Genomic DNA, 21,857 nt, shown 5'->3' on the forward strand with positions numbered 1-21,857 from the left:
TTTAGTAGAGACCGGGTTTCGCCGTGTTAGCCAGGATGGTCTCGATCTCCTGACCTTGTGATCCGCCCGTCTCGGCCTCCCAAAGTGCTGGGATTACAGGCTTGAGCCACCGCGCCCGGCCTGTAATTTTCATTTCACAAGTATTTTCACAATTTCAACTCCCTGTAAAACGGTAACTCACTTCTCAGGAAGGACATAATCTTAGCCGGGCGTGGTGGAGGGCGCCTGTAATCCCAGCTACTCGGGAGGCTGAGGCAGGAGAATTGCTTGAATCCGGGAGGTGGAGGTTGCAGTGAGCCAAGATCGCGCCACTGCACTCCAGCCTGGGCGACAGGGTGAGACTCTGTGTTTTTATTGGGGATAATACGTGCCCTATGTACATATGCTCCAACTGTGGAATGGCATAAAATGTCCTCTCAGGAAATGGCATGTATCAGTCGCTCTCATTTTCAGATAGGATTGAGACTTTTAAAATAAATGTAAAATATTTCAGACATGAAGTAATAAGTATTAATTTTTTTTCTTTTTTTTTTTTTTGAGACCGAGTCTCGCTCGGTCGCCCAGGCTGGAGTCCAGTGGCGCCATCTCGGCTCACTGCAATCTCTGCCTCCCGGGTTCACGCCATTCTCCTCCCTCAGCCTCCTGAGTAGCTGGGACTACAGGCGCCCGCTACCATGCCCGGCTAACTTTTTTGCATTTTTAGTAGAGTCGGGGTTTCACCGTGTTAGCCAGGATGGTCTCGATCTCCTGACCTCGTGATCCCCCCGCCTCGGCCTCCCAAAGAGCTGGGATTCCAGGCGTGAGCCACCGCGCCCGGCCTGTAATAAGTATTATTAGAATAAAAGCATTGTACTCTTGGTAGGAACGCAATCACTGACTGTACAGATAGTAATGATGTTTTCTTTTGGATCCAGAGGCACAGCTTCACCCTTTCAATCTACGTCGATATCTCCTGTCATCTTTTGTGCAAATTCCCAGCCATGTAGTCTATCTTTGTTCTCTTGGACCAAGCATATTGAAGCTTAATAAACAGAAGTCAAAGCTTAACTGTGTGTGTATTTGAAAAGCAACATATGGCTGAGAGGCATGAGTAGAAACAGAGTGCCTTTATGGTATGGGGTGTCCCTTTGCGGGGTGTAGCCACTGGGAACTTGCTGTGCTTCACAATCCGATATCATAGGTCCCTCACATTTCTGTGAGTATCCTAGACCTTACTTCAAGAAAATCTGGTTATGTCGCCTTTAAGAGCAACCCAAGCCCCGTCCTGTCTTTGGAGTCCGGCACTGCGTTTACCAGCTCCCGTGACGGTGCCACCGAGCCTCTACCCGCCATATAAAGCCTGACCAACGCTCTAAGGCAAGTCCAGAAGCGGGGTCGAAACTTCATAACCCAGAAGACACTGCGGTTCTCGGAGGCGCAACTGACCCAATGAAGGTACAGGAAGGAATGTTTGCGTGCGTGCGTGCGTGCGTGCGTGCGTGCGTGCGCGCGTGCGTGCGTGCGCATCGTCGGAGGGCGGGACTTCCGGCGTCCTCCGCGGTAGTTGATTTGGTTCTCTCTGGTGTTTTCACTAGCTCCGGCCTTTGGCGCTCTATGACGTCACCGAAGCGACGGAGCGGAAAAGCGCGAGAAGCGGCTGGTTTCCCTCGGCGCAGAGGCGGTAGTGACACAGGCACAACTGACAGTGGCAGAGGCTCAGCTGATAAGGACTGGGGACGGCGGTGTCCTTGTCTTGCCTTTGTCGCTCCCGCCCCTCTCTTCCCTGGCTGGGCTGGCGGAGTCCGCGCCGAAGAACCTAAGGTGGGTGCCCCATCCCAGGCCCCCCAACTCCGCCCGACTCCTCCTTCCAGTGCTGAAGCCCACAGAAGGGGCCCTGCTGGTCAGGCCCCTTGTCCCGAAGAGGGTGGCGTTCCTGTGTGGGGTCCCCGTATCAGCTGGTTTGATGCAGCCCCAGAGCTCCCCTTCGGGAACCTCAGGTTCAGGGCATGGAGGCGCTGCCGAGTGGGCCGCGTCGGGAAGCCCGGAGTGTGTGTTGTTTCTGCGGGAAAGTGGGTTTTGTGAATTCTCTCTTGGAATGGCAACCTGAGCAGCCAGTAACCATGGAAGGTTGTCAAGGGAGGACCAGTCGGAGGGGCAGGTACAGAGTTAGAACGAGCAGGGTGGGGAATTGACACAGAGAGACCGAGAAGAGGCCACTGCAGTGGATCCCAGAGACTGCACCAGAGCTCATGGTAGAAGAAGGGAGATGTGATGGGATTCTGGATAGACCCGGAAGATAGAGCCAACAGGTTTCCCTGCTGTATCAGATGTGTCTGCGAGCAAAAATAGGGAGTGAGGGGCCATTTTTTTTTTTTTTCTATTTTGCCTGAACATCTGAAAGAATGAAGTTGGGGAAATCAGCAGCATGAGGAGTAGGTTTCATGGAGAAGATCATGGGTTGCAGTTTGGCCAGTGTCATTCTCAGGCGTCTCAAGTGGAAAATGTCACATGGGTAGGGGGACAGAAAGGTCTGGAGTCTACAGAAGAGAGCTGCTGTAGTTTCTTCAAAAAAATAGAGGGTGGCCGGGCGCGGTGTCTCCCGCTGGTAATCCCAGCACTTTGGGAGGCTGAGGCGGGCGGATCACGAGGTCAGGCGTTCAAGACCAGCCTGACCAACATGGTGAAACCCCATCTCTACTAAAAATACAAAAACTAGCCGGGCGAGGTGGCGGGCGCCTGTAGTCCCAGCTACTCGGGAGGCTGAGGCAGGAGAATGGTGCGAACCTGGGAGGCGGAGCTTGCAGTGAGCTGAGATCCGGCCACTGAACTCCAACCCCGGGCGACAGAGCGAGACTCTGTCTCAAAAAAAAAAAAATACAAAAACTAGCCAGGCGTGGTGGCGTGCGCCTGTCATCCCAGCTACTCGGGAGGTTGAGGCAGGAGAATTGCTTGAACCCGGGAGGTGGAGGTTGCAGTGAGCCAAGATCGCGCCACTGCACTCCAGCCTGGGCGACAGAGCAAGACTCTGTGTCAAAAAAGGTGCAGAGCACGGGTCTCTTCCGCGGAAACTGACATTGCGTTTCCGTTGTCGGCCTCCCGCTGCAGGAGCCATATATTGAAGACCATGTCTGGGAGCTTCTACTTTGTAATTGTTGGTCATCATGATAATCCAGTTTTTGAAATGGAGTTTTTGCCAGCTGGGAAGGCAGAATCCAAAGACGACCATCGTCATCTGAACCAGTTCATAGCTCATGCTGCTCTCGACCTCGTAGATGAGAACATGTGGCTGTCGAACAACATGTACTTGAAAACTGTGGACAAGTTCAACGAGTGGTTTGTGTCAGCATTTGTCACCGCGGGGCATATGAGGTTTATTATGCTTCATGACATAAGACAAGAAGATGGAATAAAGAACTTCTTTACTGATGTTTATGATTTATATATAAAGTTTTCAATGAATCCATTTTATGAACCCAATTCTCCTATTCGATCAAGTGCATTTGACAGAAAAGTTCAGTTTCTTGGGAAGAAACACCTTTTAAGCTGAATGCAGAAAATTCCAAAATAAATGATACCACCAGAGTGGTGTAAACTCAGGAATGTGTACATTGTAAGTTACTTGATTAAATAGCTTGAAAAACTTTTGTGTATTCTCAGCTTATCTGAACTTAATGAAATTCCTTTTATATTTAAAAATAGTACATTCTGTCTCATGTCACATATCAATAGATCAATTGGTATTCCCTTGTGAACAGTGTTATTTATAAAGAGCTTGTTATCAATAATAATGACTTTTTTTCTTTTTCTTTTCTTTTCTTTTTTTTTTTTTTTTTTTGAGAAGGAGTTTCGCTCTTGTTGCCCGGGCTGGAGTGCAGTGGCACGATCTCGGCTCACTGCACCCTCCACCTCCCGGGTTCAAGCAGTTCTTCTGCTTCAGCCTCCTGAGTAGCTGAGATTATGGGCTCCCGCCACCATGCCTGGCTAATTTTTTTCTGTACTTTTAGTAGAGACGGGGTTTCGCCATGTTGGTCAGGCTGGTCTTGAACTCCTGACCTCGTGATCTGCCTGCCTTGGCCTCCCAAAGTGCTGGGATTACAGGCGCGAGCCACCGCGCCTGGCCATGAAATATTTTTACTTAAAAATTGGGAATAAGCTTTTCTTTCCTCTTTTTTTTTTTAGATAGTCTTGCTCCTGTCATGCAGGCTGGAGTGCAGTGGCATGATCTTGGCTCACTGCAGCCTCTGCCTCCCGGGTTCAGGCAATTCTCCTTCTTCCCAAGTAGCTGGGATTACAGGCATATGCCTGGCTAATTTTTGTATTTTTAGTAGAGACGGGGTTTCGCCATTTTGGCCAGGCTGGTCTTGAACTCCTGAACTCAGGTTATCTGCCCACCTCAGTCTTCCAGAGTGCTGGGATTACAGGCATGAGCCACTGCTCCTGGCTGGGAATAAGCTTTTGACTTTCCCGATTCAGATAGGTTGATCTTTTGTTTTTTTCTGAGATGGAGTTTCGCTCTGTTGTCCAGGCTGGAGTGCAATGGCACTTGGCTCACTACAACCTCCGCTTCCTAACTTCAAGCGATTCTCCTGCCTCAGCCTCCCAAAGTGCTGGGATTACAGGTGTGAGCCACCATACCCAGCCCAGATAGGTTGATCTTAACGTAACAATCCAAAGCAAATGTCATAGTCAAGATTTGGTAGCTAGATTTAAAACTAAAATATTCTGCAGTTGGGAGTGAAATGTGTTAGCACATATGTGGACGTTATGCATTTAGAGATGTTACAAAAATGTATAGGCACTATACACAGCACTACTCAAGAAGCCAAAGAAACACTTGTGCAGTGCTATGTGTCACATGTCTGCTTCTGCCAGAGGGTAGGAATAGTGACCCTGCTATAATGTGAGACCCTGAATCATGTTTGTAAAATAGGAGGCTGGGAGCAGTTCCAGGCCACAGTGAAGTGTGTTGCTTCTGTCACTTTATATTCTTTTATTTCCTTTCCCTCAGACAGTAAACTTGTAAAAGTTGTAAAGGCAATTTTTAGGATTGTTGTCAAAGAAAAGCTTGGATTACATTAACATTTGTACTCAGTCTTTTAGGCAATACATCAGAGGGGGCTGGGAATTGTGTCTGTGTTCCTATAAGTAGATCTTACTGTAAAATAGTAAATGTCCATTGAAAAGCAAGTAATACAACCTGTGCTAATTGGGAGCACTTGAACACTTTTGTTCCATTCTGAATAACTTTTGAGCAAGTAATTCTAAGCTTTGTCTTGTATCCTTGTGTGAAATTGCTACCATCATTTTCACCCTATTTGATTTCTTAAATAAAGATGTTTGTTCAAGAAAAAAAAAAAGAATAGAGGGTGTAGATTGAACTGGGCCCTGAGGATCCAATTTGGTAGGGAGGTCTGAAGATCATTGCCTGTGAGCTATGTGGTGAGGGAGGAGAGAGCTGATACTTGGGGTTCAGACCATAGGTGGAGCCATAAGCCGGACACTTACTTTAGAAAGGCACAGATCTGCCATAGGAAGGATTTTGTTCTCTGCCTAGAAAAAGGGAGGCATGGATGGAATAAGGAATGGGCTTGGGATGGAGACTAAAGTTTCAGATGGTTTATATTCTGCACCTATAGGCTTGACTGACCCTCAGGGCCACTCTTTGTAGGAAAAGAAAAAAGTTATCCAGGCTAGTGGAGCAGCTGGGTTCTAAACTAGAGCACTGCGTTTTCCCCTTCTCCACATATCAAGGCAAGCTTGGATGATCTGCCCCAGTCAAGGTCTCCCAGCAAGCTCCCCTCAGAGCCTTATATAACAGGCAGGCCTGGTTGCAGAGAGGACCAGTAGCTGACCGACCTGCTCAGCCCCTCCCTACAACTCATTGAGAATGTATGAGGCTGGGCGTGGTGGCTCACGCCTGTAATCCCAGCACTTTGGGAGGCCGAGGCGGGTGGATCATGAGGTCAGGTGATAGAGACCATCCTGGCTAACACAGTGAAACCCCATCTCTATTAAAAATACAAAAAAATTAGCCGGGCGTGGTGGTGGCACCTGTAGTCCCAGCTACTCAGGAGGCTGAGGTGGGAGAATGGCGTGAACCTGGGAGGCGGAGCTTGCAGTGAGCTGAGATTGCACCACTGCACTCCAGCCTGGGTGACAGAGCGAGACTCCGTCTCTCAAAAAAAAAAAAAAAGTATGAAACACTTATTGGTATAAACACTAGCCAGTGTCCTTCTAAATGTGTACACATAGGTAGGCAGTTAGAAGTGAAGCTATTCGTTGATTTAAATTCCTGCAAATACTACATAATTGATTTGACCCAAATTTGCCTATAATTATCAACATACCATGGAAAATTTTAGTATCATATCCTCTAAAATTTTAAAAGCTAAAACATACATCTCAGTTTTTGAAATTCTACTACATCATTTACACTGAAAACATATAGTAAACCATTAGTCCAAGAACAGTGATAGCTGATACATATGATGAGCTACCAGTGTTTGACACCGGTAAGAGTCCTATGGGGTGGGAGCCATTCTTACAACCTATTTGCAGATGAGAGCACTGAAGCTCCAGCAGGTTCAGTTCTTTCTAGAGTCACAGTGCTACTAAGAGCCAACGCTGAAGTCTGAGAAGCTGAGTTTATACAATCAACTTGAGATCAGTTTGCTTTAGGGTAAGGAAGAAGAGATGGTGGTCCAACTCTGCCTGTAGGATCTTCCCATGGTTTCCCATTTCTCATGGTTTCCCTCTTCCCTCAGGGACCCCTGGCGATGGCAGAAATGAACCCAGCACAGGTGAGTAGAATGTTTCCTACCTTTCACCTACCCGTTATCTCATAGATGGTTTTGGCACCTCCATATAAAGAAAAGTGGTGTCCTGAGACTCTTTCTCTGTCTTTTTCCCTCTCTTATGTCTGAAAAGTGGGTGGTTCCACCAGTTCTAGTATCTTAAATTAGGTCTGAGATTTTTGTTTGATTGTTTGAAGTTTATTGTGACACCTTATCTGGATGGCCCTGGATTATATGGAGTGGTTCCCATTTTTGACAACTGACGTGGTAACATCTGTCAGAGTGTCATGGGCACAAGATTAAGAATGTTTCAATGTTTGGAGGAGAGACTGAACTGGATTTTTAGTTAACTGCAAGTGTCTGTTATATCAGATAGGAATAGGGAGCAGAGTGGGAGGTGGCTAGAGACACACAAACATCAGGCCTGGAATGACAGCCTAGGTCCTGGGTCTCTAATCTAAGGGAGGTGGTAGATGGGGAAGATTTGAAGCAGAAAAGGGCAGTGATAGGACCCTAGCTTAAGGAACTTTCTTTGGCTTCTGAGGAGGACAGACTGTGGAGATGAGGGTAATGGCAGGGAGAGCTGAGAGGATGTTCCTACAGCAGTCTAGGTGGATGTTGGTGGTAACTTGTCAAGAGTAGTGTTGGCTTCAGGATGTGTTTTGAACTGGAGCTGCCCACATTTTATGATGTAGAGAGTGAGGCAGCTGGGGAGGTAGGATAGAAGGAGAATCAGGAGTGGCCCCATGGTTTTGTTTGGAATTATAGATGCTTCATTAGCTATGACGGGAGAAGTCAGCAGTAGAAGGAATTTTCAGAGTGAGTATGAGGAGTCAGTGTTTATTCAGGCCACAGATGTCTCAGAGACTCCTGGTGGAGGAGTTCAGGTTGGAAACGTCCGCACCACAGTGGCTGTCATATGGACCAGGATGAAGCCGTGGATTCAGTTTAGGTGACAGCATCTCTAGGTTATGGTGGCAGTGCTGTTTGATGATAGAGAATTGGAATGGGGCATGAGACCTGGGTCTCTTACTGGGTACGTGTGTGGTGGGGGGGAGTCACTAGACAAATGAGGGAATGGAATGTTTGTGGGGATGAGTGTATGTGAGATGGTGGGGTATAGGCGTGAGAAAGGCTTCTGAAGGAGAGAGGACATGATGGGGTTGATGAGGGGGTAATAGGGTGAGGTTGGAGAGTTGCTAAGCATCAGTTGGATTGAGGTGAGGATGGGAGTTGTACTAGTCCATTTTCATATTGCTACAAAGAACTACCTGAGACTGGGTAATTTATGAGGAAAAGAGATTTAATTGGCTCACAGTTCTTTTTCTGTTGTTTGTTTATTTTTGAGATGTGGCCCAGGCTGGAGAGCAATGGCATAATCTCAGCTCACTGCAATCTCTGCCTCCCAGGTTCAAGTGATTCTTCTGCCTCAGCCTCCTGAGTAGCTGGGACGACAGACTCACGCCACCACGCCCAGCTAATTTTTGTATTTTTAGTAGAGATGGGGTTTCACCATGTTGGCCAAGATGGTCTTGATCTCCTGACCTCATGATCCGCCCTCCTCAGCCTCCCAAAGAGGCAGGACACAGCTGAGAGTATGTGAAGTCCTCACATGGTTGGTTTGGGCTGCTGACAGTGAACTGAGAAACAGGGGCATGTAGGGAACCTTCAAAGCGGGGCTTTGGGCTGCCCCCGGTGCTAGGGGACTTTGGTGTTCTGGGGTAGGCCTGGGAGTGAACTGGATGCTGAGTGTATTTGCCGTGCACCACCTGGTTTCCCTGTGCAGAGTGGCCTGTTAGGAGGTGAAGGAAATGCCTGTGGTGTGGGCTGGTGTCTGTGGAATTGACAGGAGTGGAGGTGTGAGAGCTGGGATTGGAGTGCTGACCAAAGACTGATGTTTAGGCAGGAGGAGTGTGAATGGAGGCCCCAGGCCCTGCCCCTGGTAGCTCAAGGGAGGAGGATGAGTCTGAGTTTGGTTGTCTTGGGAGGCAAGATCTGGGTGACCCCATGGACTCTGGCTGGCAGGAGAGGATGGATCCCCCCATGGGAGTCCCACATTCCTTTTCTACCTTATCTTCCATCTGTTTCCTCTGTGCTGGACACGGTGGCCAATGTAAATATGGAGAGAAAAGTCACTTGTGCCACCTGGATGTTGTTTGTCTGCCACACTGGGAGGGTGTGGAGGAGACTGAGGAAGGAATGGAGGTGTAGGGGAGAGGGATGAGTTCCTGGAGAGAGAAATGTAGCAGTGATTGTACCCACTGGGTTTTTTCTTTTTCTCTTTCTTTTTCTCTTTTTTTTTCTTTCTTTTTTTCCTTTTTTTTTTTTTTTTTTTTTTTGAGATGGAGTCTCGCTCTGTTGCCCAGGCTGGAGTGCAGTGGCACGATCTTGGCTCACTGCAACCTGCACCTCCTGGGTTCAAGCAATTCTGCCTTAACCTCCCAAGTAGCTAGGACTACAGGCCTGTGCTGCCATGCCCAGCTAATTTTTGTATTTTTAGTAGAGATGGGATTTCACTGTGTTGGCCAGGCTGGTCTCGAGCTCCTGACCTCAGGTGAATTGCCCGCCTCAGCCTCCCAAAGGTCTGGGATTATAGGCATGATCCACTGTGCCTGGCCCCCATGGAGCTTTCATTTATGGATGTGAGTGAGTGATGCCAGGGACAGGCCAATGACACTGAAAGAAGATATATATTCCTTGGACGTTTCCCTAAGGAGGTGCACACCACATTACACGGGGCCACATGGTGAAGCGCCAGATTTGGTCAGGAGAAAAATTGCCATGAGGAGAGTTTAGTTTAGTCCACAGATGCTCTTGGGATTTCAAAGGGAAACAAGGCAGGGCTGGGTGTCAGGATAGTTTGGCTAGTTTTAGTAATTCCAGGACACCTGGGCTATTGGGACTGTCCCTAGTTGAGCAGTACCTGTCCCTGGGTTGATTTAGAACATGGGAAATATTGGCTGGTTTGAGAAAGTTAGAGATGGAGGTGGTTCAGAATATGTGCCCAGGATGGTAGGGGAGATGGAAACACATTTGGCTGTTAGTTTGGCCCTGTGTTTAATGGGTGGTAAATATAAGTAGAAACTAAATAGAGAACTTAAGTAAATACAGCTTGAAAAGAAGCTGCTCATGTATTCATCTCTCCCAATTTGGCAGGGCCGTGTGGTCTTTGAGGACGTGGCCATATATTTCTCCCAGGAGGAGTGGGGGCACCTTGATGAGGCTCAGAGGTTGCTGTACCGCGATGTGATGCTGGAGAATTTGGCCCTGTTGTCCTCGTTAGGTAAGGCCTTCATACTTGCCCAGTGTCCCGGTTGGGCTGTGTTGTCTCCTTTTACCTGAAGGTGGCTCTGCGTTTCCCACAGTGAGACCGTGGGTGCTGCTGCTTTTCCTTGTTTCCTGACATATGTTCTATGAGAGTCAGGACTGGGCTGTGTGCTGTGTGCTCCCTTTTTCCTAGCAGCCCCATCCCCTGCTGCTCCGAGGCTTGCAAGAAAGGGCTCAGGATCCAGAAATGTTGAAGTTGACATAGAGACCCACTGGCCCTGTGTTCTCATCTAATGCATGGGGCCTCTGTGCTCTGTTGTTCCCTTGCTCTTGCCAATATTTCTTGGTGCCTTCTTGTTCCTGGAATTTCTGGCACTGACCTGATCACTAATTTGGTGAAGCACTGGCTTGATTGTGCAGGATGTAGAAATCTTCTGTGAAGTTCTGGTGATTATAGAATGTGGGATATCATCAGGTGGTCTCTCTGGGCGTGTGCTTGTCTCTTTCTGTGTCTTTCCCGTAGGACTGGTCTCTTTCAGGTCTCACAGACTGTCACCTTAAGCAATGGGGAGGGCCCTGGTACCCGAGAGGGTGGATATTACTCCCTGAAGGGCTGTAGAGACTCAGAGGGACATGGTCCTGGTTCCTGGAAGTTGGGAAAAGGTGTAATATCACAGGTTGGGTCATACCACACTAGGAACCTGTCCTGTGACCCCTGTTGTTTAGTTCAAGACCGGTTGCCACAACTCACTCTTCCTTTCCTTCCCGCATTGTCATTTCTACTCTGACTTCTAATCCCTGGCTTCCACCTGTTACCTATTCTCTTTGACTGCTCCCTTTGCAGTGCCCTCCAGTCTGCATGTATTTGTCAGTCGTCCCTGAATGCCATCTCCTCTGTCACAGTCAGATCTCTCTGGGTTTAGACACAGCCTTCTACACACTGCTCACTAGTCACCAGCAGCCATGGCTTGTGGAAGGCCATTTGCAGAGAAGTGATTTGGAGACCCTCCTTCTCCCCTCTGCACTGTACCCCTCTCTTGTGTTCTTACCTATCATCAGGGCTCTCCCATTAGGGGTATTTGCCAGGTCCAACTCTGCACAGCAGGCCTTCTTCTCATTGGCCTTCGTGTTTGTATTACTTCGTTCTCACTCTGCTATTGGGAAATACCCAAGACTGGGTAATTTCTAAAGGAAAGAGGTTAATTGACTCACAGGTCCCCATTGCTGGGGAGGCCTCAGGAAACTTACACTCATGGCGGAAGGCAAAGGAGAAGCAGGCATCTTCTTCACAGGGTGGCAAGACAAATGAATCCAAGCAGGGAAAATGCCAGACTCATAAAACCAGCAAATTTCATGAGAATTTACTCAGTTTCGTGAGAACAGCATGGGGGAAACTGTTCCCATGATTGAGTTATGTCCACCTAGTCCCACGCTTGACACATGGGAATTACTGGCATTACAATTCGAGATGAGATTTGGGTGGGGACACAGAGCCTAACCATATTATTCCACCCCGGCCCCTCCCAAATTTTATGTCCCTTTCACATTTCAACACCAATCCTGCCTTCCTAACAGTCCCCCAAAGTCTTAATTCATTCCAGCATTAACCCAAAAGTCCAAGTCCAAAGTCTCATCTGAGACAAGGCAAGTCCCTTCTGCCTATAAGCCTGTAAAGTCAAAAAGCAAGTTAGTTACTTCCAAGATATAATGAGGATACAGGCATTGGATAAATGTACCTATTCCTAATGGAAGAAATTGGCCAAAACAAGGTCTACAGGCCCCATGCAAGTCCAAAACCCAGCGAGGCAATCATTAAATTTTAATGCTCTGAAATTATATCCTTTGACTCCCATCTCTCACATCCGGGGCACACTGATGGGGTAGGTGGGCTCCCTCCCACTGTCTTGGGCAACTCTGCCCTTGTGGCTTTGCAGGGTATAGACCCCCTCTCAACTGCTTTCATGGGCTGGCATTGAGTGTCTCCGGCTTTTTCAGGCACACGGTGCAAGCTGTTGGTGGATCTTCCATTCTAGGGGCTGGAGGACAGTGGCCCTCTTCTTGTAGTTCCACTATGTAGTGCCCCAGTAGGGAGTCTGTGTGGGGGCTCTGACCCCACATAACCCTTCCTGCAGTGCCCTAGCAGAGGTTCTCCATGAGTTCCACCCCTGCAGCAAACCTCTGCCTGGACATCTGGCATTTCCATACATCCTCTGAAATCTAGGTGGAGGTTCCTTCCCAAATATCAATTCATGACTTCCGTGCACCCACAGGCCCAACACCATGTGCAAGCCACCAAGGCTTGGGGCTTATACCCTCTGAAGCAATGGCTGGAGCTGTACCTTGCCCCTTTTAGCCATGGCTGGAGCTGAAGCAGCTGGAATGCAGGGCACCATGTCCCGAGGCTGCATAGAACAGGGGGACCTAGGGCCAGCAGCTGGGAGGCAGGGCTCCATGTCCTGAGGCTGCACTAAACAGTCTGGGCCAGACCCATGAAACCATTTTTCCCTCCTAGGCCTCTGGGCCTATGATGGGAGGGGCTGCCAGGAAGGTCTCTGACAGGTGCTGCAGACATTTTCCCCATCATCTTGGTGATTAACATTTGGCTCCTCGTTACTTATGCAAATTTCTGCAGCAGCCTTGAATTTCTCCCCAGAAAATGGGTTTTTCTTTTCTGTTGCATAGTCAGGCTGCAAAATTTCCAAACTTTTCTGCTTTGCTTCCTCTTGAACACTTTAGCACTTAGACATTTGTTCTGCCAGATACCCTAAATCATCTCTCTCAAATTCAAGTTCCACAGATATCTAGGGCAGGGGTAAGATGCCGCCCGTCTCTTTGCTAAAGGATAGCAAGAGTCACCTTTACTCCAGTTCCGAACAAGTTCCTCATCTCCATCGAAGACCACCACAGCCTGGACTTCATGGCCCATATTGCTAAATCAGCATTTTGATCAAAGCCATTCATCAAGTCTCTAGGAAGTTCCAAACTTCCCCACATTTCCTGTCTTCTTCTGAGCCCTCCAAACTGTTCCAACCTCTGCCTGTTACCCAGTTCCAAAGTCACTTCCACATTTTCAGGTATACAGCAGTATTTCACTACCTCGGTACCACTTTACTACATTTGTCCGTTCTCACACTGCTATTAAGAAATACCCTGGCTGGGCGCGGTGGCTCACTCACTCCTGTAATCCCAGCTCTTTGGGAGGCTGAGGTAGGTGGATCACCTGAGGTCAGAAGTTTGAGACCAGCCTGGCCAATATGGTGAAACCCCATCTGTACTAAAAATACAAAACTTAGTCGGGTATGGTGGCAGGTGCCTGTAATCCTGGCTACTCGGCAGGCTGAGGCAGAAGAATCACTGGAACCGAGGAGGTGGAGGTTGCAGTGAGCTGAGATCGCGCCACTGCACTCCAGCCTGGGTGACAGAGCAAAACTCTGTCTCAAAAGAAAGAAATACCCAATATTTGGCCGGGGTTGGTGGCTCACGCCTATAATCCCAGCACCTTGGGAGGCTAAGGTGGATGGGTCACTTGAGGTCAGGAGTTTGAGACCAGACTGGCCAACATGGCAAAACCCCGTCTCTACTAAAAATAACAACAACAACAAAAATTAGCCGGGCATGGTGGCTCATACCTGTTATCCCAGCTACTTGGGAGGCTGAGACAGGAGAATTGCTTGAACCCAGGAAGCAGAGGTTGCGGTGAGCTGAGATCACACCACTGCACTCCAGCCTGGGGGAAAGAATGAGAGTTCATCTCAAAAAAAAAAAAGAAAAGAAACACCTGAGCTTGGGTAATTTATAAAGGAAAGAGGTTGAATTGACTCACAGTTCTGCATGGTTGGGAGGTCTCAGGAGATTTACCATCATGATAGAAGGCGAAGGAGAAGCAGGCACCTTCTTCACAGGACAGAAGGACGGAGTGAGTGCAAGCAGGGGAAATGCAAGATGCTTATAAAACCATTAGATCGTCCGGGTGCTATGGCACACGCCTGTAATCCCAGCACTTTGGGAGGCCAAGGAGGGTGGATCACCTGAGGTCAGGAGTTCGAGACCAGCCTGGCAAACATGGTGAAACCCCGTCTCTACTAAAAATACAATAATTAGCTGGGTGTGGTGGCACACGCCTGTAATCCCAGCTACTGAGGAAGCTGAGGCAGGAGAATCACTGGAATCCAGGAGGTAGATGTTGCAGTTAGCAGAGATCGTGCCACTGCACTCCAACCTGGGCGGCAGAGCAAGACACAGTCTCAAAATAAATAAATAAAATCCATCACATCTCAGGAGAACTCACGATCATGAGAACAGCCTGGGGGAACCGTCCCCATGATCCAGTTAGTTTCACCTGGTCCCACCCTTGACACGTGGGGGTTATGGAGATTACAATTCAAGATGATATCTGGGTGGGGACGCAACGCCTAACCATATTGTTCCCACACCAAACCGAGGGTGGGGCTGCTTATTCTCGCAGCCCAATAATGAGATGCAGATGAACTGGGAAAATAGAGTTTTTATTTCTGTAACCGGTTACAGGGAGAAGGCCTGGAAATTATTGCCAGACCAACTCAAAAGTACAAAGTTTTCCAGAGCTTATATACCTTCTTTTTTTTTTTTTTTTTGTATTTCTTAGTAGAGACGGGGTTTCACCGTGTTAGCCAGGATGGTCTCGATCTCCTGACCTCGTGATCCGCCCGTCTCGGCCTCCCAAAGTGCTGGGATTACAGGCTTGAGCCACCGCGCCCGGCCGCTTATATACCTTCTAAGCTATTTGTCTACATGTAAGTGTGCATTCTTCTAAAGATGTAAGTGATTAACTTCTCTATAACCAAGATCTGAGTCCTGAAGACCTTCCTCTGGAGCCTCAGTAAATTTACTTCATCTAAATGGGTCCAGGTGCTGGAGTGATTACCCTTGTCTCCTTCTAAATCATGGAGGTTTGGGGAGTTTCTTTAGAACCCCAATAAACTTATTCACGGAGGCCTGGGGAGTTTCTTCAGACCTCCAATAAAACATATTTAAAACGTATTTAATCCTAAACGGGTCCTGTTAAGAATTCCTTCGTGATCTTGTCGTCCTTCAAGGCCCAGGAAAGGCCTAGGCAAAACTCTTGGCGGACTTTGTTACACTCCAGCCTCTGCATGAGAGCACTGGCACTGTCAGCCTTTAATCAACTTCACCAGTCAGTGCTGAAACCGTTGTCATGGAAGCCTGCCTGCTCAGCTGTTAGGGAGACCTGGCCTGCCACAGTACCAGGGTTCATGCCTGTCACCAATTCCATGATCATTTTCATGGGGTGTCTCACTGACATTTGTGATGGGGTTGCCTCTGCTCATCACAGTCAACATGCACCTCACCGGCATTTTTATTCTTACAGGTTGTTGCCATGGAGCTGAGGATGAGGAGGCACCTTTAGAGCCAGGTGTTTCCGTAGGAGTGTCACAGGTCATGGCTCCAAAGCCCTGTCTATCTACCCAGAAGACGCAACCCTGTGAGACATGTAGCTCACTTCTGAAGGACATTCTGCGTCTGGCTGAGCATGACGGATCACACCCCGAGCAGGGACTGTACACGTGTCCAGCACATCTTCACCAGCACCGAAAGGAGCAGATTAGAGAGAGACTTTCCAGAGGGGATGGAGGAAGACCGACATTTGTGAAGAACCACAGCGTTCACATGGCAGGGAAGACCTTCTTATGCAGTGAATGTGGGAAAGCCTTTAGCCACAGACATAAACTTGCTGACCATCAGAAAATCCACACTGGAGAAAGACCTTATAAGTGCAGCAAATGTGGGATATTGTTTATGGAAAGGTCCACACTCAATAGACATCAGAGAACTCACACTGGAGAAAGGCCTTATGAGTGCAATGAATGTGGGAAGGCCTTTCTTTGTAAGTCTCACCTTGTTCGTCACCAGACAATCCACTCTGGAGAAAGGCCTTATGAGTGCAGCGAATGTGGGAAATTGTTTATGTGGAGTTCCACACTCATTACACATCAGAGGGTTCACACTGGAAAGAGGCCTTATGGTTGCAGTGAATGTGGGAAGTTCTTTAAGTGCAACTCAAACCTCTTTAGGCATTACAGAATTCATACAGGAAAAAGGTCTTATGGTTGCAGTGAATGTGGGAAGTTCTTTATGGAGAGGTCTACACTCAGTAGACATCAGAGAGTTCACACTGGAGAAAGGCCTTATGAGTGCAACGAATGTGGGAAATTCTTTAGCTTGAAATCCGTCCTCATTCAGCACCAAAGAGTTCACACTGGAGAACGGCCTTATGAATGCGGTGAATGTGGGAAGGCCTTCCTTACAAAGTCCCACCTCATTTGTCATCAGACAGTTCACGCTGCAGCAAAGCAGTGCAGTGAATGTGGGAAATTCTTTAGGTATAACTCCACACTTCTCAGACATCAGAAAGTCCACACTGGATAAGGCCCTTATGAATGCAGTGGATGTGGGAAAGCCTTCAGTCGCCAACATATTGTGGCTGGACAGCAGGCAGTACACACTGGAGAAGGACTGAGTGCCATGAATGTGGGTAATTATGTAGGTACAGTTCTCCAATTGCTACGTATCAGATAATTCACACTGCAGAAATGTGTGTTCAGCAAACTTGGGACATTATTTTGGTTTGACTCTCATTAGACATAGGAGAGTTTACACTGAAGAAGAGTCTTTTCAATAAAGTAGAAAGTGGTAAAGATTCAACATGCAAGATTGTACTTACTGGGCTTCAGAATATCCACACTAGTGAAAGTCTTCTGAGTACAGCAAATGTGTGACAGTATTTTGCTACTTCTTCGCACTGCTTAGACACCGGTAGTTCACACTGGAGAAAGGCCACATATATGCCTTGAATGTAGCCAAGATAATGAACAACACCCAGAAATCTCTGATTTAGCAGTGAGAACTAGTATCATGTTTTTTAAAAAACAATGGTAAAGTACATGCCACATCAAATTTGCCATCTTAACTGTTGTAATATCCTGTTTAATACTTGAAGTACATTCACATTGTTGTGCAAATAATATCCTGAACTCTTTATCTTGTAAAATGAAACTCTATAACCATTAAATAACAACTCATTCCCACATTTCTTCAGTCCTTGGCGACCACCATGCTAAAGTCATTATGAATCTGACTATTCTTGATACTTTACAGAAGAAGACTCTTAGAGTGTTTTTCATTATTTGTTTTTTTTTCACTTAGGATAATATCCTCAAATTTCAGCCATGTTTTAGCATGCGTCAGAAATTTTAAGGCTGAGCAATATTTCATTGTTGGCATTTGCCACATTTCCTTTATTTATGACATCTGAAATTCATGGACACTTGGGTTACTTCTACCTCTGGCTATTGTGAATGTTGTCCCTACAAGCATAAGGGCACAAATATCTCTTCGAGTCCCTGCTTTCAGTTCTTAATGGGTATACCCAAAAAAGTGGAACCGCTGGATCCTGTGGTAATTCTAACTTTAATTCTCTGACGAACTGAGAAACTTTTCCATAAAACTTGTACTGTTTTACATTCCTAGCATTTCACAAAAGTTGTGATTTGTCCTCATTCTAATCCATAGAAGGCAACATTTCTAACAAGTTTCTAGGTGATTTTGTTATTACTGATGTAGGGACTACATTTTGAGAACTGCCCTATCCCATTTTTAGTACAATGCAGATATTCTGTAAATACCCCTTGTTTCTATGTTCTATCCTGTGAACCTTTTCATTTTGTTAATTTTTCCCAATGTTTACAACCAGGAAATAGCTTGTCATCTTTGATACAAAACAGAAATCTTTGCAAAATACCAATTGCATTCTGTAGCCCTTGGATCAGTTTCTCCCCCAATCTATGTAGATATTTAGTGGCATATAATCTTGTGTGAGAATACCTCATGGTAAGAATACATTTTAAAGGATCTTAAGTAAGGTCCCAAAATAACAGCAGTTTCCCTGTGGACCTGCCCTCCACCCAGGCCATCCAGTCCCAACGACTGTGCTCTCACTGCTGCTTTCCAGGTGTGTACCTGTCATGGGGTGTGCATGCCGCTGACCATTCCTCTTAATGGGTTCTAGGCAACAGATAGAATAGCTTAGATGCCAAAGCCATAGAACCTGCCAGGGGTTGTGTCATTTTGAAAATTATGCAAAATTCTAAATGATCTTACATGGCAGCAGTCCCTAACGTTTTTGGCACCAGGAACTGGTTTCATGGGAGGCCATTTTTCCGTGGATGGTTTTGGAATGAAACTCTTCCACCTAAGATCATCAGGCATTAGTTAGATTCACATAAGGCCCACACCTAGGTCCCTCGCATGCACAGTTCAGAATAGGGTGTGCGCTCCTATGTCTAATGCCGCCGCTGATCAGGAGGTGGAGATCAGCAGGAATGCTCGCTCTTGCTGTGCGGCACTGTGTGGCCTAATTCCTGACAGGCCACGGACTGGTACAGTCTGTGGCTTGGGGGTTGAGGATCCCTGTTAAATGGGATTTGGGGAATTTTATTTGGGTTCTCTCTTTGACTATTCTATTGTCAAAGTTATTGCATCTAATTTTTCTAGAGTAAGCCAGGTTCTGTGTCACGTCATAGAGCCACATAAACAGCCAGGGGCGCTATTGTGAACTGTGCCTGCGAGGGATCTCGGTGTGCTCCTTATGTGAATCCCAGCTAAAATCAGAAAAAAATAAAAAATAAAAATTGAGCCTGTGAGGTTAGAAGCAAGACAGTCATGTTAGATTTCTGTCATTATTCATAGTTCTGCAAAGGTGGTTTCAGGTTCTGCATCAACCCAAATGTGCTCTTCCATCCAGCAGCATTTACAACCAAAGATGCAGTCAGGCGCGGTGGCTCAGGCCTGTAATCCCAGCACTTTGGGAGGCCGAGGCGGGCAGATCACGAGGTCAAGAGATCAAGACCATCCTGGCTAACACAGTGAAACCCTGTCTCTACTAAAAATACAAAAATTAGCCGGGTGTGGTGGCGAGCGCCTGTAGTCCCAGCTACTCAGGAGCCTGAGGCAGGAGAATGGCATGAACCCAGGAGGCGGAGCTTGCAGTGAGCCGAAATTGCGCCACTGTACTCCAGCCTGGGCGATAGAGCGAGACTCCATCTCAAAAATAAATAAATAAATAAAATCAAAGATGCTGTCCCTTAATTAGTTACTCTCACAATCCATTTTAGTATTGGTTCCTCAGGAAACTATTTCAATCTATAAAAGTGAAACAGTTTCTTCACATTATACTCTCTGGTTTGAATAGTTACTTGGTTTTGCTCTTCCCCACATTGACTACCTTCTTGGTAGCCGTAGGTCTCAGAGGCATTTTCTGTTGTCCCTAAATGATTCTGCCCTTGGTGGGGGTGGCTTTTAGGCTGGCTGGTGGCTTTCATTCAGATGGACAGAAATCTAAGCTTGATCTAGCATCAAGTCTGGACCCAGCACTCTCTATTTTTTTTTTTTTTAAGCTATTATAGATAACAAAGGATTGAATAATTTGCTTTTGGCTTATTAGCTCCCATTTTCTTATGCATCCAGTGAACCAGAGATTGAATATTTTGCTTTTTGCCTATTAGTTTGCATTTTCTTATGCATCCAGTGTGCCAACTCCCTGGGAGTTGGATCCACCTCTAAATTTCATGGTAACTTTTACCTTTAGTAACTGAGCACAGACAGCCACATGGCCACCAAGGAATCAAAGGTTTTTCATCCTCCACCCATTTTTAAATAGAGGATTATTCAAAAGTTAAACAAAAAACTTTATTATCTCTTATTAATATATGAAAATTGTGTTCAAAATAGAAAGTGAACTTCTACTTTTCTTTTTTTGAGTGGTGTGATCTTGGCTCACTGCAACCTCCACCTCCCAGGTTCAAGTGAGTCTCCTACCGCAGCCCCCATGTAGCTGGGATTACAGGCACACACCACCACGCCCCGCTAAGTTTTCTATAAGTAGAGATGGGGTTTCTCCATGTTGGCCAGGCTGGTCTCAAACTACTGGCCTCAAGTGGTTCACCCACCTCGGCCTCCCAAAGTTCTGAAAATTATAGGCTTGAGCCACTATGCCCAGTCCGAGATCTATTTACTTTTGTCTACATTATTTTCCTTTCATTTTGAAATGACCTTTACATAACCCCTAAACCTGAAATAATCCCTTTGTGTTTTTTTGGCTTTTTTGGGTTTTTTTTTTAAGAGAAGTCTCACTCTTGTCTCCCAGGATTGAGTGCAAAGATGGCTTGATCTAGGCTCACTGTAACCTCTGCCTCAGGGTTCAAACAATTCTCCTGCCTCTGCCTCCCAAGTAACTGGGATTAAGGCACCTACTACCACGCCCGACTAAGTTTTGTGGGTTTTTTTTTTTTTTTTTTGAGACGGAGTCTCACTCTGTCGCCCACGCTGGAGTGCAGTGGCATGATCTCAGCTCACTGCAAGCTCCGCCTCCCGGGTTTACATCATTCTCCTGCCTCAGCCTCCCGAGTAGCTGGGACTACAGGCGCCCGCCACCTCGCCCGGCTAGTTTTTTGTATTTTTTAGTAGAGATGGGGTTTCAGCGGGTTAGCCAGGATGGTCTCGATCTCCTGACCTCGTGATCCGCCCATCTCGGCCTCTTAAAGTGCTGGGATTACAGGCTTGAGCCACCGCGCCTGGCCGTTTTTTTTGTTTGTTTTTGTTTTGTTTTGTTTTTTTTAGGAGAGACGGGGGTTTCACCAAGTTGGCCAGGCTCGTCTCGAACTCCTGACCTCAGGTGATCTGCCTGCCTCTGCCTCCCAAAGTGCTGAGATTACAGGCGTGAGCCACTGCACCCCGCCCAGAATTACTTTTTCTTTAGCAAAAACCACATCTTCATTTTTTAAATATAAGCTTCTTCACCAAAAACACATAGTAAACATCATGGTGCTGGGCTGCACAATACTTGGATAGAGCACGTTGATGTAAAGACATTTTTCTAAGTGTTTAGACCATGCCTTTTATATCTAAACATGCAAGAAATGAGTAGGTTCCTGTAAACAACTGCCACCAGCTGCCTCTGACACTGCAGCTCTTGCTTGTGACAGCCATCATGCACATCAAGGTCAAGTTCTTTCCCAGGAAAAAGTAATCTCTGGTACCCCCAGAACCAATGATGTCAGGTAATGCACTACAAAAGAAGGCAGAATTTTAGACCTGGGAGAAATCTGTCCTCTTAAAACTCTTGAGAGGGAGATATTTCCTCATCTGGTTAGTGTAGATAATAAGTTGGCTTCCTGAGCTGGTCAGTGCAGGAGTGGGTTAGAGTTCTGTTTTATATTTGGCTTGGCCATTGTTGATTTCTATAGTCAATTTCTTACATGTAAACAAGGAAGATATCTATAATATTGAGATTTCTTGTTTTCTTAACTGGTCTTAGGTTGAAAACTGATTTAATTTTCATTCTCTTCCCCTCTCCCCGCACCATCCCATTCCTCTGCCTCTGCCAGATCTTCAGCTGGGTAGAGTTTTGGTTTTGTTTGTTTTTTAACCTGGAGGATGTCCCCAGATATCAAAACCTAAACTGCTGATTCTTAGAAGTTCTCCCTTCGATGAGCTGCTAGTTTTATTTCTGAACATGAACTTACCAAAACATCCCCCAGCAATCCCCTTGTTTCAGACATAGCTCTCTATGCTTCCCATTCCATGGCAGCAACTAAGCTTAACTCATCCAAAGCAAAAAAGCAATCCCTTTTTGCTTAAGTGACACAAGGATCCCCAGATGAACAAGTAGCTGTATCACCCTCCAATTAAATGGAAATAATATTTACTTCTGGTGGAACCTCTCCTTCCTTGGAACAAAGGGCCCCCAACCAGCAGAATTTA

General features: G+C 46.7%; 2 protein-coding genes across 3 annotated transcripts; both read left to right on the forward strand.

The window, feature by feature from the left end:
- Positions 1 to 1,542: 1,542 nt before the first annotated feature.
- ZNF547 (zinc finger protein 547) lies at positions 1,543 to 17,835 on the forward strand. Its single transcript, XM_025368482.1, has 4 exons — positions 1,543 to 1,800; positions 6,744 to 6,779; positions 9,930 to 10,056; positions 15,409 to 17,835. The coding sequence occupies exons 1-4, from the start codon at positions 1,594 to 1,596 to the stop codon at positions 16,464 to 16,466; spliced, it is 1,428 nt and encodes a 475-aa protein (XP_025224267.1). The 5' UTR covers positions 1,543 to 1,593; the 3' UTR covers positions 16,467 to 17,835.
- TRAPPC2B (trafficking protein particle complex 2B) lies at positions 1,630 to 3,629 on the forward strand. 2 transcript variants are annotated; one of them, XM_025368484.1, is made up of 2 exons: positions 1,630 to 1,800; positions 3,085 to 3,629. In XM_025368484.1, exon 2 carries the CDS (start codon positions 3,104 to 3,106, stop codon positions 3,524 to 3,526), a length of 423 nt encoding a protein of 140 aa, XP_025224269.1. In that variant the 5' UTR covers positions 1,630 to 1,800; positions 3,085 to 3,103; the 3' UTR covers positions 3,527 to 3,629. The 2 variants fall into 2 exon arrangements, with proteins under 2 accessions (XP_025224269.1, XP_025224270.1); XM_025368485.1 differs by having other exon boundaries at positions 1,753 to 1,795; positions 3,080 to 3,629.
- Positions 17,836 to 21,857: the final 4,022 nt, after the last annotated feature.

Source organism: Theropithecus gelada, chromosome 19 (assembly GCF_003255815.1).
Source record: "Theropithecus gelada isolate Dixy chromosome 19, Tgel_1.0, whole genome shotgun sequence".
NCBI classification, from domain to species: domain Eukaryota; kingdom Metazoa; phylum Chordata; class Mammalia; order Primates; family Cercopithecidae; genus Theropithecus; species Theropithecus gelada.

Coding starts and splice junctions, on each gene's coding strand:
- TRAPPC2B (XM_025368484.1), top strand. CDS start 3,104: ATGTCTGGGAGCTTCTACTTTGTAATTGTTGGTCATCATGATAATCCA.
- ZNF547 (XM_025368482.1), top strand. CDS start 1,594: ATGACGTCACCGAAGCGACGGAGCGGAAAAGCGCGAGAAGCGGCTGGT. Junction 1,801..6,743: donor TCCGCGCCGAAGAACCTAAG/GTGGGTGCCCCA, acceptor CTCTTCCCTCAG/GGACCCCTGGCGATGGCAGA. Junction 6,780..9,929: donor CAGAAATGAACCCAGCACAG/GTGAGTAGAATG, acceptor CCAATTTGGCAG/GGCCGTGTGGTCTTTGAGGA.